At 51.0% G+C, this 13,379-nt stretch overlaps 2 protein-coding genes across 2 annotated transcripts in view; one reads left to right on the top strand and one right to left on the bottom strand.

The window, feature by feature from the left end:
- TBC1D24 (TBC1 domain family member 24) overlaps positions 1 to 13,379 on the top strand; it is a 525,632-nt gene that overhangs the window by 494,928 nt on the left and 17,325 nt on the right. The window lies entirely within an intron of this gene.
- LDAF1 (lipid droplet assembly factor 1) overlaps positions 6,956 to 13,379 on the bottom strand; it is a 15,315-nt gene continuing 8,891 nt past the window's right edge. The window contains exons 4-5 of the mRNA XM_078880755.1: positions 12,259 to 12,382; positions 6,956 to 11,001 (exon numbers count right to left, since the gene is read on the bottom strand). Of these exons, the coding sequence (XP_078736881.1) occupies positions 10,902 to 11,001; positions 12,259 to 12,382 (224 nt within the window). The 3' untranslated portion in view covers positions 6,956 to 10,901. The remainder of the gene's footprint in view (positions 11,002 to 12,258; positions 12,383 to 13,379) is intronic.

Raw genomic sequence — 13,379 nt, 5'->3', positions numbered from 1 at the left:
ATGATACACAATGCATGTCAATGTAACATCACTGTATGAAGTCCTTGAAGATCCACAATGCATGTCAATGTAACATCACTGTAAGCAAGTCCTTGTAGACCCACAATGCATGTCAATGTAACATCACTGTGAGCAAGTCCTTGTACATACACAATGCATGTCAATGTAACATCACTGTAAGCAGTCCTTGATGATCCACAATGCATGTCAATGTAACGTCACTGTGAGCAAGTCCTTGTAGACCCACAATGCATGTCAATGTAACATCACTGTATGAAGTCCTTGAAGATCCACAATGCATGTCAATGTAACATCACTGTATGAAGTCATTGAAGACCCACAATGCATGTCAATGTAACGTCACTGTATGAAGTCCTTGTAGACCCACAATGCATGTCAATGTAACGTCACTGTATGAAGTCCTTGTAGACCCACAATGCATGTCAATGTAACATCACAATGAGCAAGTCATTAAAGAGCCCCATGGGGCTGTTTCTGCCAGCAGGCGGCGCGATCCGCCTCGAGCCGAGCCACTCGGCACGGCAAAAACACCGCCCGGGGCATCTCCCCGATGTTCGTAATTCGAAGCGAGGGGTTTAAGCCAGTGCCGAATGAAGCCAGTGCGGGGCCTGTAGCATACGTTACAAAGGGGCCCTCACTAAAAAAATATACGTAAATATTCAAACACATACATGTTTAACTTGCATAGTAAAGGAATTGTATCTTTTTCATTTGCTATACAGCCAGATAATACGACAAATCGCTAACCTCATACACACAGTCGTTCATAAGAGTTGAAGGCGGTATAGTACTATAGTAATAGAGCAAGTGCAGAATCACTGAACCGGAATTGATAGCTGGCAAGCATTTAGCGCGGGGCTCTTGAAAGTGCGGGGCCCGTAGCATTTGATACTTTTGCTACTATCCACCCAATTAACGCATCACAGATTCGCCCCCATTGCTTCCTCTCATCTACAGGATGCTTAAAATTTCGTAACAATTTGCAACAATAACCATGAGAAATGTGGCGCCTCTAGGCGCTGGAGACCACCTGGAGAAGATTGACATCGATGGCGAACAAGTGGGAGACTCTTTGACTTTTTGAAACTATTTACATCACATTTGTTATCATGTTGACAGCGTATTACCCTGACTTAAAACTTTCGTGACTGCAGGAATTCATATTCTTGGTTCTTTCGGTAAAGTCACGTAGATAGAAAAAAAATTAAAATGAAAAATTTAAATAATAACAAATAATACATTGAAAATAATAAAAGCAAAAGAAACACAATAAAAAATTAGTAATATACAATTAATTTTATTTCACTATTTTTTTACTACGTTCAATTTTTTAAAATTATTTTAATATTTCATTTAAAATGTTTTTTGTTTAGTTTTCTATCTACGTGACTTTGCCGATAGAACCAAGATATACAGCGTATTACCCGTTCTTTTTCCATTAAAAACGAGAGTCCCATATAAGTGTTAACATTTGTCTGAAGCACCCTGTATTTCACTCACCTGATCTCCACCATTACATTCGTACGTTGTAGCATTGTCCATTCTGTGTAAAGCGCCTTCGAATGAGGCGCTACAGAAATGTCTTCAAGATACAAGGTAAGATTGAGTCGGGAACGTCAATCGCAAGAGACAATCTCAAGGAAAGTCCGTGGCGAGAAAATCTCAGTGGACTCTCAACCGGTTACAATAAAATGACATCAATCTCAAACGACAAAGGAAATCAAATGGCACTCACCTGGTTTCAATAAAAAACGACGGTATTTTAACAATTTTAATTTTTTTTACCAGGTAAGGCCCACTGAGCGATGGAGCTCATTTTCAGAAGCGACCTGGAGCACAAATGATAGCAGCTCAACAAAGTGGCCTCGAGAGAGATTCAGACTCCAAATGTACAGCAGGCATCGTCAGGGTCGGGATTGAACCCACGACCTCCTGTATACCAGGCGAGGTAGTTAACATCTCATAGCCACAGTGATGATGATGAGAGAGACACGCACACTCCAAATATACAGCAGGTATCGTCAGGGTCGGGATTGAACCCACGACCTCCTGTATACCAGGCGAGGTAGTTAACATCTCATAGCCACCGTGATTATGATGATGAGGGAGAGACACGCAAACCCCAAATATACAGCAGCAGGCGTCAGAGTCGGGATTGAACCCACGACCTCCTGTATACCAGGCGAGGTAGTCAACATCTCATAGCCACCGTGATGATTATGAGAGAGAGAGAGAGAGACGCAGACTCCAAATTTAAAGCAGGCGTCAGGGTCGGGATTGAACCCACGACCTCCTGTATTACCAGGCGAGGTAGTCAACATCGCCACCGGTATTGTGCCGTGAGCGGGAATCGATCTCGGGCCGCCGGGTTCGTAGCGCGGCGCGCTAATCGCTACTACACCACCGCTCCCCCCACACACCCATGTACACACACACGTACACACACACACATGTACACGCTCCCCTGGCTGGAACCGGACACCCCCGACACCACCGCTGCCGCCGCCGCCGCCGCCGCCCTCTCCCAGCCTCCAACATCAGCGGAACCTGACACCCACGCATACATGGCATTCACACGGCGCAGGAGGGCACAGCCTTAGCAGCGCTGGGCTCCGTGTCTCCGACATGGCCATTATTGACCTCCCCTCTCCCCAGGGTGCGAGAGAGAGAGACGCGCAAATGCCACGTTGAAGTCTCTGACACGGCCCTGGTGAGCATCTTTGGTGAGACGACCACAGACGAGTTTCTTAGCGGCGGTGGCCACGTGTCTCCAACACGGCCGTTGTGACCTCCCACGGTGTGACCGTCGTTGTGACCTCCCATGGTGACCTCCCACGGTGTGACCGTCGTTGTGACCTCCCATGGTGACCTCCCACGGTGACCTCCCATTGTGACCTCCCAGTGTGACCTCCCACAGTATGACCTCTCACGATGTGACCTCCCATGGTGACCTCCGTTGTGACCTCCCACGGTGTGACCTCTCACGGTGTGACCTCCCACGGTGTGACCTCTCACGGTGTGACCTCCCACGGTGTGACCTTCGTTGTGACCTCCCACAGTGTGACCTCCCACGGTGTGACCTCCCACGGTGTGACCTCCGTCGTGACCTCCCACAGTGAGAGAGACCCAGACCCCGGGACCGAAACCCACGATCTCACGTTTTCTGAATACAACCTTTGTGAACCTCGCTAACATTCATAAAGAACCTGGGTGTGCCGGTCATCTCAGGCAGCCGACCCACGGCACCTGGAGTCTGCATCCCCTGTCCTGCCAGCAGCGAGATTTACACACATCACGTGGCCTCAAGGTGCACCTAGCCTGGCACAAGCGCTGGTTAGCTACGTATGGTGCGAAATAAATGCAGCATACGTAAAGTGGAATTCGATTCCTGCTCACGACCAACACCAGTAGCGATAATCCCAACCTGGGCCTCCCCTAGGTCGACTCAGCCTCTCTCACAGGGTTTCAACATGGCCACGTGGAAGACACTGGGCACTTGTGAAAAAAAGAGAGTTTTATAGCTGAACGAATTCCTCCAGTAGAAATATTTTGACCGATATATACTGTAACTATACTCTTCGGTTCTTTCGGTAAAGTCACGTAGGTAGAAAAATAATAGATCACGACGTTTCGATCGCAACACAAGCAATCGTCATCAGGTAAGACATCAACAGCATGAAAAAACTGCCGAGCAAGAAAAAGAACTGCTCACTTCAGCAGTTTTATTCTTGCTGTGGTTGATGACGATTGCTTGTGGTGTTGCGCCCGAAACGTCGTGATCTATTATGTTTCGACCTACGTGACTTTACCGAAAGAACCAAAGAGTATGGATTCCTGCAGTCACGAAAGCTTCAAATCAATAATATACTGTTACTGTCCTTGTTCCACAATGCTACCCGCTTGTGCTATCGCAGCAGAAGGCAGCAATTCGCCACCCTTACTAATCAGCGGTGTCGGGTGGTGGAGGGTTTCGACACATTTCTCCTTACGTGATCGAACCCAACAACCTTTATTATGAATAATATTGGTCGCGAAAGCCTGCAAACGTGTTAAGTTGACTTCGTCACCCACTCTGCATATCGGAGCGCAGTTAGTAATCGTCGCGTGACATTTAAAGCCGCTATTTAAACTCGGTGCTGGGATAGAGAGGGGGGCAAAAATTGGGCGCGGAGCGAGTCTTGATGCGATTCTCTGAGTCCCATCAACAACTCACGAACCCTGAGAAGTCGGTTTAAATTAGCGGACGTAAAACCAAAAAAAAAAACTTGGATTCAAACTCGCCTCCTTCAAACGGCGGCGGCGGCTCAGCAGCGTCTCGGAGTCTCTGGGGACTACATCCACTTTGAAGAGACGCAGCCAGCCTCGTCTGAGGTCGTGCCGGATGATCCTAGTGGCAAAAGTAGCTACACGTGTAGTAGCTGCACGTGTAGTAGTAGCCGCACGTGTAGTAGCTACATGTGTAGTAGTAGCTACACGTGTAGTAGCTGCACGTGCAGTAGCTACACGTGTAGTAGCTGCACGTGTAGTAGCTACACGTGTAGTAGCTGCACGTGTAGTAGCTGCACGTGTAGTAGCTGCACGTGTAGTAGCTACTACACGTGTAGCTACTACGTGTGTAGTAGCTACATGTGTAGTAGCTACGGGCCCCGCACTTTCAAGGGCCCGCGCTAAATACTTTCAAGCTATCAATTCCGGTTCAGTGATTCTGCGCTTGCTCTATTACTATAGTACTATACCACCTTCAACTTTTACGAACGACCGGGTGTTTTAGGTTAGCAACTTGTCGTATTATCTGGCTGTATAGCAAATGAAAATTACAATTACTTTACTATGCAAGTAAAAAAGTGTTTTAATATTTTTATTTTATTTAGGGCCCCTTAATGACACATGCGACAGGCCTCGCACGAGCTTAATCCGGCGCTGCCGAGGTCTGTGTTTGAGCCCTGGTTGCGTGATGTGCAGCGTAGAGAGAAGGGTTTATACTGGTAGAAACCTCCTGGTTACACCAGCCCACAGGGGATTATTGTGTCCGTCGTGCAGGGAGGGGCTGGGTGGGGAGGGAGGGGCTGGGTGGGAGGGGTGGGGCTGGGTGGGGGGTGGGAGGGGTGGGGCTGGGTGGGGAGGGGCTGGTCACCCCGTGGTGCCCTTATAAAACTCAACGTTTAACCTACTCACGCCGGCTTGTGCCCGCCCTCAGTCGGGCATACACCACGCCGCCGTTGACCCTGGCCATTGACCGAGCAACGCAACGTTCCTACCAGCTCCCTCCACAGGACAATGTGTCCTCTGCTCTCACACTGGTGGTGAGACTCGGGGGCCGTCCATAAATGACGTCACGCGATTTTGGACGATTTTTTCCCCCTCCCCCTCGTCACACGGCATCACAAAACGTCAGACCCCCCCCCCCCCCTCAAATATGACGTCACAAAGCTCTGCCCCCCCCCAAAAAACATATTTCCATTTTTAAAATAAAACATGCTTCAAATCTCTGTAAACCATTGTCACTGTAGTGCGTATTTAATGTGGCGCTGCACTCTGATGTTGTAGGAGAAAACATTTACTAAAAAGTATATTTAATTAAGTAGAACGTGTTGTCTATATTTATTTAAAGTTGCGCATTTTTATGTGACGTCACATTTCTCACCACCCCCCCCTCGTCACAAATGTCTGACCCCCCCCCCCCCAGGTGCGTGACGTCATTTATGGACGGCCCTAAGGCCATACAGAAGGCTCTCTCTGTCGTAGGCCAACCAGTTTAAAAAAACAATGCATCACAGATTATCAAAGCGTGTCTGTTTGCATGTTCGCCGCAAGCACTGTGTGTGGTTAACGGTTAATACCCTCTCTGGCAATAAAACAGAAGCTTTATTAAGATGTTCAAACACCAAATAGACATATTATGCAAGGCATCAAGTTACTGCATTAACCACACAGAGTGCTTGTGGTGAACATGCAAACACAATCTGATAATTATACAGGGAGTTTCAAAAAGATTTGCCCAATTTCAAAGCAGTACTACTAATACTGGTAGGAACCTCCTGGTTACACCAGCCCACAGGGGATTATTGTGTCAGTCGTGCAGGGAGGGGCTGGGTGGGGAGGGAGGGGCTGGGTGGGGAGGGTGGGGCTGGATGGGGAGGGGCTGGGTGGGGAGGGTGGGGCTGGGTGGGGGGTGGGGAGGGGCTGGGTGGGGCGGGGCTGGGTGGGGCTGGGTGGGAGGGGTGGGGCTGGGTGGGGAGGGGCTGATCACCCCCGTGGTGCCCTTATAAAACTCAACGTTTAACCTACTCACGCCGGCTTGTGCCCGCCCGCACAGTCGGGCATATTTGCGGAATACACCACGCCGTCGTTGACCCTGGTCATTGACCGAGCAACCCAACGTTCCTACCAGCTCCCTCCGCAGGAATGTTATTTTTCAAACACCCTGTATGCTATGCATTCTTTGAAACGAATTGGTCTACACCAGTGACAGTCTTCTTCATGGCCTCGTGTCACCACCAGTGGAAATGAATTTCCAGGGCCCTTAAAACAACGAGCTGCCTCCGGGCTCTGGAGACGACACAGAGAAGATTCCAGGCACGCGTTGACAATGATGGCGAATAAGTGGAGATTATTTGACGTTTTGAAGCTATTAACATTACATTTGTTATCATGTTATAGTGTATTATCCGTTATTTTCCCTTAAAAACGATAGTCCCATGTCAGTGTTAACATATTTTTGAAGCACCCTCTATTATCAGTTTATTTGCATGTTCACAAAGACTGCGTGGTTAATGCAGAACTTGATTGCCTATTTGGTGTTTGAACATCTTCACACAACTCCTGTTTAATTGCCAGAAAAGGTAAAAAACACATTCTTATTTTGTCGTATTTTGATAGCGCCACAGACGGCCCCGCGATGTAAAGAGAGACGCTTGCGTGAACACAGAGCAAGTGAAGCAGCCTGTGCATTTAATCTCAAGGACACAAAGAACACCACGCCCACATGGAGGACACAACCACTGACAAGTGACATACTGTGTGTGTGTAGGTGTGTGCGTCTGTGTGTAGGTGGGGGTGCGTGTGTAGGTGGGGGTGTGTGTGTGTAGGTGGGGGTGTGTGTGTGTAGGTGTGTGCGTCTGTGTGTAGGTGGGGGTGCGTGTGTACGTGGGGGTGTGTGTGTGTAGGTGGGGGTGTGTGTGTCAGTGGGGGTGTGTGTGTGGTGTGTGTGTAGGTGGATGTGTGTGTAGGTGGGTGTGTGTGTAGGTGGGGGTGTGTGTAGGTGGGGGTGTGTGTAGGTGTGTGTGTATAGGTGTGTGTGTATATAGGTGTGTGTAGGTGGGGGTGTGTGTGTAGGTGTTTTTTTGTGAATGGACGGCAAAAATATTACGTCGCCTGAAGCGACAACGCTTACACGTTGTGACCACCAGTTTTCCCGCCAAAAATGAGGACGCCTTATATCACGTTATACTACTTTTGTGTCCGCAGGAGGAGGTTTCACATTCGCACATAATGTGAAAATGATCCGAAATTGTCGTGAATCTGATTAAGATGTAACCGAAACTCCTCTCGTGCAGACACACTATCTGAAGCTGGGCCTGGGCTTCCTCTAAGTCAACTCGGCCTTAAATAAGTATCCCGGTACAGTTTGCATAGACATCGGCCATGGAGACCCAAAAATACCGTGCCAACCCGTACACGGTTCAGCCCGTATTCTTGTGCAGGGGAATTGAGTTTTCGGGTCCATATGGCGTACAGCCGTTTCAATACGGGCAACAAAACTAAAAAGCGTCTATTTGTTTGCGTATCTCCCTTTGAAATGTGACTTTGTAGGATGAACGTTGAGATTATAAGGGGCACGGGGGTGACCAACAATGTCTGAATTGGTCTGTAATGAGGTTGGGGCACTGACAAGGGGTTGACAGCGATGGACAAAGGCGGCCGGGCATGGCGCTGCCCACACCACCCCCCCTTTGTGCAGACCTAAATAGGCGCTCGCCAACAGTAACAATGTCGACCTCCGCACAACTTTCGGTCACGGGGGGGGGGGGGGGGGTTGTTTTGGCCATACTTCACCAAACTGGGTCGCGGCAGGGTTGATGAGTGATTCAGGCATCTCCCGGCCACGTTAGCCGTGGCCGGGAGATGCAGAACTGATTTTGTTTCCTTAAACTAAACTACTAAAGGACCCATTGAGCGATGTAGCTCTCTTTCAGAAGCGACCTGGTGGTCACAGACGACAGCTCGGCTCAGTGGCCTGACGCGTGGAAATTTACAGACGGCCAAAAACGTGTGTCGGTTGTAAATGTGGAGGGGGAAAAAAATTGGAGGACCCGGAGAAAAATCCACGCGTCCACGGAGAGAGAGACACGCAAACTCCAAATATACAGCAGCGGGCATCGTCAGGGTCGGGATTGAACACCTCGACCTCCTGCATACCGGGCGAGATGGCTGGGTTCGTAGTGCAGTGCTCTAACCGCTGTGCCACAGCTACGCTCAAGTGCACGAACATGGCAAAGTGTGTGCGTGTGCATATTTGGTATCCACGGACAAATGTGTTCGGTGCTCGTGCGTGTGTGTGTATGCACAAGTGTGGGCATAGAGGTGTGTGTTCGTGTTGGGTGCAAACACACAGAGCATCCTCCGCCACCAAGGCTCGAAAGCGTTCTTCCTCGATATCCCCGTTGCGCCATTGAGCATCGCGTCGCAAGAGAATGACGACAAAATAGCGGACGACGGCCCCGTGAAAGTAGATGCCACAGAACTACCTCGCAAGGGCGAGGCTCCCCCCCCCCCCCGCACAATCCAAGATCCCGATCGTGCAACCAGTTGCCCAGCTGTGGACAAAGGCTCGTCGCGAGCGACCACCAGTGCCGCGCGATGATTCCGAGGGCCTGTCAACATCCACCCACGTGACCTCGAAGCCGCGTGCGGCCATTCCACTTAACAAAACGGTGGCGAAGAAGCCGAGCTGTTAAGAACACTGCTGGTTCATCATCACAACCACCACTAGCAACAGCATCATCATCACCTCCACCACTCCACGGCTGACAAAGACACTTCCCATCAGCATTTGTAATGTGAAATGGCATTATCACAATTGAGTAAACGACAAAAAGCATATGGCCACATCGTCTGCTTCCGGTGGGATCTACACATGCAGAATGTGAAGAACCAGTGGCATCTACATCTACAGAATGTGAAGAACAGTGGCATCTACATCTACAGAACGTGAAGAACCAGTGGCATCTACATCTGCAGAACGTGAAGAACCAGCGGCATCTACATCTGCAGAACGTGAAGAACCAGTGGCATCTACATCTGCAGAAGGTGAAGAACCAGTGGCATCTACATCTGCAGAACGTGAAGAATCAGTGGCATCTACATCTGCAGAACGTGAAGAACCAGTGGCATCTACATCTGCAGAACGTGAAGAACCAGCGGCATCTACATCTGCAGAACGTGAAGAACCAGCGGCATCTACATCTGCAGAACGTGAAGAACCAGTGGCATCTACATCTGTAGAACGTGAAGAACCAGTGGCATCTACATCTGCAGAAGGTGAAGAACCAGTGGCATCTACATCTGCAGAACGTGAAGAACCAGTGGTATCTACACCTGCAGAACCAGTGGCATCTACATCTACAGAATGTGAAGAAACAGCGGTAGCTACATCTGCAGGTTATTATACAACTTTTAAAGCCACTCCCCGTGTTTAGTGTACACGCCGTACAACGCGTTTGGAATCGACGGGAGCAAAGTTGAACTTGCGAACAAATCGACTTGCGAACAGGCCTCTGGGGAACTGAACTCGTTTGTGAGTAGAGGAGTCCCTGTATCAGTTCAGGCACCTTGACACGGCGTTCCGGATCTCAACGGGGACTCACTCGGTTAAACAAAGGACGGAAAATTGCAAGAGACAGTGAATCTCAATGGGCCCTTGCCTGGCAATTGAGAGACATTTTTTGGGAGTTAACGAGTTCATCTGGTTAAATAAAAGTACATTTTAATGGCGTGTAACATTTTGAATATCAAAAAATATAATTTTTGGTGTAAATTGTTAGGTATAAATGTAACGTGAATCCAGACGCACATATAAACATACAGATACGTATGCACCCCCACGCGTACACTCAACTCAAAGAGGCACATATACACACACACAAAACAAGATTCTCTGCATAGCCTGCACAGGCTATTGTGGCAACTGCTGTAAAGCGAGCATCTATTAAGGCTGGCACGGCACACGAGGGGTTGGTGCGACACACACACTGATGCATAGACACGCACAAATACAGTGACACTCACCCACTCACCCTGACACACACAGACAATGACACGAACCCCCGACACAAACTAACACACACAGTGGCACGTGCACCCCGACCCACAGACTCGCACACTTACAAAAATAAAGATTTCCCGTTTTGGCCTAAAAAGACTGTTGGGGCAAGTGCTGTTAGCGAGCAGCACCTGTGAAGGACGGCATGGCACACAAGGGGGTGGGGGTGGATGAGTATATATATATCTATGTAGAACTTCTTTCGCACCGTTCATAGCCAACCGTGCGTGGTTCTGACACCCCCACCCTCACACAGATTCACACACACACACCCCCACCCTCACACACATTCACACACACACACCCCCACCCCCACATAGATTGACACACACACACTCACCATGACACACAGACCAGAATCACTCGTACACACTCACCCTGACACACACAGGACACACAGACTCACACACACACACAGGACACACTCACCCCCACACACACAGACTCACACACACTCACCCCGACACGCACACACAGACTTGCACACACTCACCCTGACACACATACTCACCCTGACACACACACACACACGTGTGCACGCGGTAGGGGGGGGGGGGCTTCAATTGAGCGAGTTTCTCCGCGCGTAGTTGCGGGGGGGCGAGTGGCCGTGGCCTCCGTCCGTCAGCCTTGCCGGCGGGCGACCTTCGCCCGCGGAGTCCCTGTGGGCACGGCGGGCGCCATCGTCAGCACCAGCGGCATCACTCACGTCCACAGCATCATCAGCATAGTCATCATCATCAGCATAGTCATCATCGTCAGCACCAGCGGCATCACTCACGTCCACAGCATCATCACCATAGTCATCATCATCAGCATAGTCATCATCATCAGCATAGTCATCATCAGCATAGTCATCATCATCAGCATAGTCATCATCATCAGCATAGTCATCATCATCAGCATAGTCATCATCATCAGCATAGTCATCATCAGCATAGTCATCATCGTCAGCACCAGCGGCATCACTCACGTCCACAGCATCATCACCATCACCATAGTCATCATCAGCATAGTCATCATTATCAGCACCAGCACCATCACTCCCATCAGCACCAGCATCATCATCATCATAGTCATCGTCAGCATGAGCAGCATCACTCCCATCAGCACCAACGGCAAAACCATTGGCAGCATCATCACCATCAGCATAGTCATCATCATCAGCACCAGCACCATCACTCCCATCAGCACCAGCATCATCATCATCAGAATAGTCATCGTCAGCATGAGCAGCATCACTCCCATCAGCACCAGCGGCATCACTCACGTCCACAGCATCATCACCATCAGCATAGTCATCATCAGCATAGTCATCATCATCAGCACCAGCACCATCACTCCCATCAGCACCAGCATCATCATCATCATCAGAATAGTCATCGTCAGCATGAGCAGCATCACTCCCATCAGGACCAATGGCAAAACCATCGGCAGCATCATCACCAGTCGTCATCAGCAGGCTCATCATCATCATCACGTGCGGCAGCAGCATCACTCCCATCCACAGCAGCAGCAACAGCAACAATATCGGCATCATCATCGGCAGGTTCATCATCAGCAGGTTCATCATCGGCAGGCTCACCATGAGCAACAGCGTAGGATTATCAAAGTCAGCTGCGGCATCAGTGGCGGCACCATCAATGTCAGCAGCAGGTTTATCAAAATCCGCATCGTCGCCACCGGCATTTTCGTTACCGGCATCATCAGTAGCATAAATCACCACCACCATCAAGTCATCATTCCGGGGGGGGGTACGTCACGGGGGGGGGGGGGGTTTGGCACGTCACGGGTGGGGGGGGGGTGCACGTCACGTGGAGGGGCACGTCACGGGGGGGGGGGGGGGGGGGGGGGGGGGGCGAGAGCGCGCGAGGCTCTGTGCCACCGTGTGTGGTGGTGTCGTCGCGCTGGGACGGTACCGCGGGAGGAGCAGCGAGGCGAGGAGCAGGATGGGAGCGAAGGCGAGCGTCAGGCCCAGCGCCAGCGCGCCCAGGCCCGAGAGGAAGAGCATCAGGACGGAGACTCCCAGCGACAGGACGCACACTGGCGGAGACAAACACCCCCCACCCCACCGCTGTTGGCACAGGTCACGGCAGCGAGCGGCGCGCGCCCGGCCGCCTTTGTCTCTCCCCAGCGGCGATGTTTACTGCACACCGCGCCAGGTACTCATTCGAGGTCGAGTCGACCTAGGGGAGGCCCAGAGCCGGTTCAGATGATCGTCATCGGCGCTGGAATTTAACTCTTAACTCGGGTCGCCCGGTTCATAGCGCGGCACGCCAACTGCCGAGCCACCGCTCCCCACAAAGACAAAGATGCCCCCTGTAGCCTTGAACAGACTGTTGGGGCAAGTGCTGTTAAGGAGTCTCGCCTATGAAGGCCAGCATGGCACACGAGGGGGTGGGTGGCCAGCACACACACACACGCATGTGTACGTGTAAAGGACGCTGCTACTGGGCAATTGGAGGCAGTCGCTCTCCAACAACAACGGACGGCGGAGGAGCGACGCTCACAACAACGAGCGGAGTGCCGGGTGGCTAAAGCACAGCAAGTTGGCACAGTAGGGGGCACAGGTGGTGCATCAGCCAGTCATCTCAGTCGTCTCGGTCAGTCGACCCGTGGCACCTGCTGGGTCTGCCCCGTGACCTCCTGCCAGCGGGCGTTCGACACTTCACGTGGTAGCCTCAAGGTGCACTTGGCCTGGCACAAGCGTCGTGGTGACGTCACCGCCACTTAGTGGCAAATGGCGGTTGTTGTTGTAGGTGCGTGTGCGAGTGTGCATGCGTGTGCGTGCGTGCGTGAATGTGCGCGTGTGCATGTATGCATGTGTGAGTGAACGTGTGCGCGTGTGAGTGTGCGTACACGTGTGAGTGTGCGTACACGCGTGAGTGAACGTGTGCGCGTGAGTGTGAGTGCGCGTGAGTGAGCGTGAGTGAGCGTGAGTGAACATGTGCGCGTGAGTGAACGTGTGCGCGTGAGTGAACGTGTGCGCGTGAGTGAACGTGTGAGTGTGCGCGTGAGTGAACGTGTGCGTGTGCGAGTG

Source organism: Lampetra fluviatilis, chromosome 58 (genome assembly GCF_964198595.1).
Source record: "Lampetra fluviatilis chromosome 58, kcLamFluv1.1, whole genome shotgun sequence".
In the NCBI taxonomy this organism is placed as follows: domain Eukaryota; kingdom Metazoa; phylum Chordata; class Hyperoartia; order Petromyzontiformes; family Petromyzontidae; genus Lampetra; species Lampetra fluviatilis.
The sequence above is the reverse complement of the archived record's forward strand: the minus strand, read 5'-3'. Positions and strand labels throughout refer to the sequence as shown.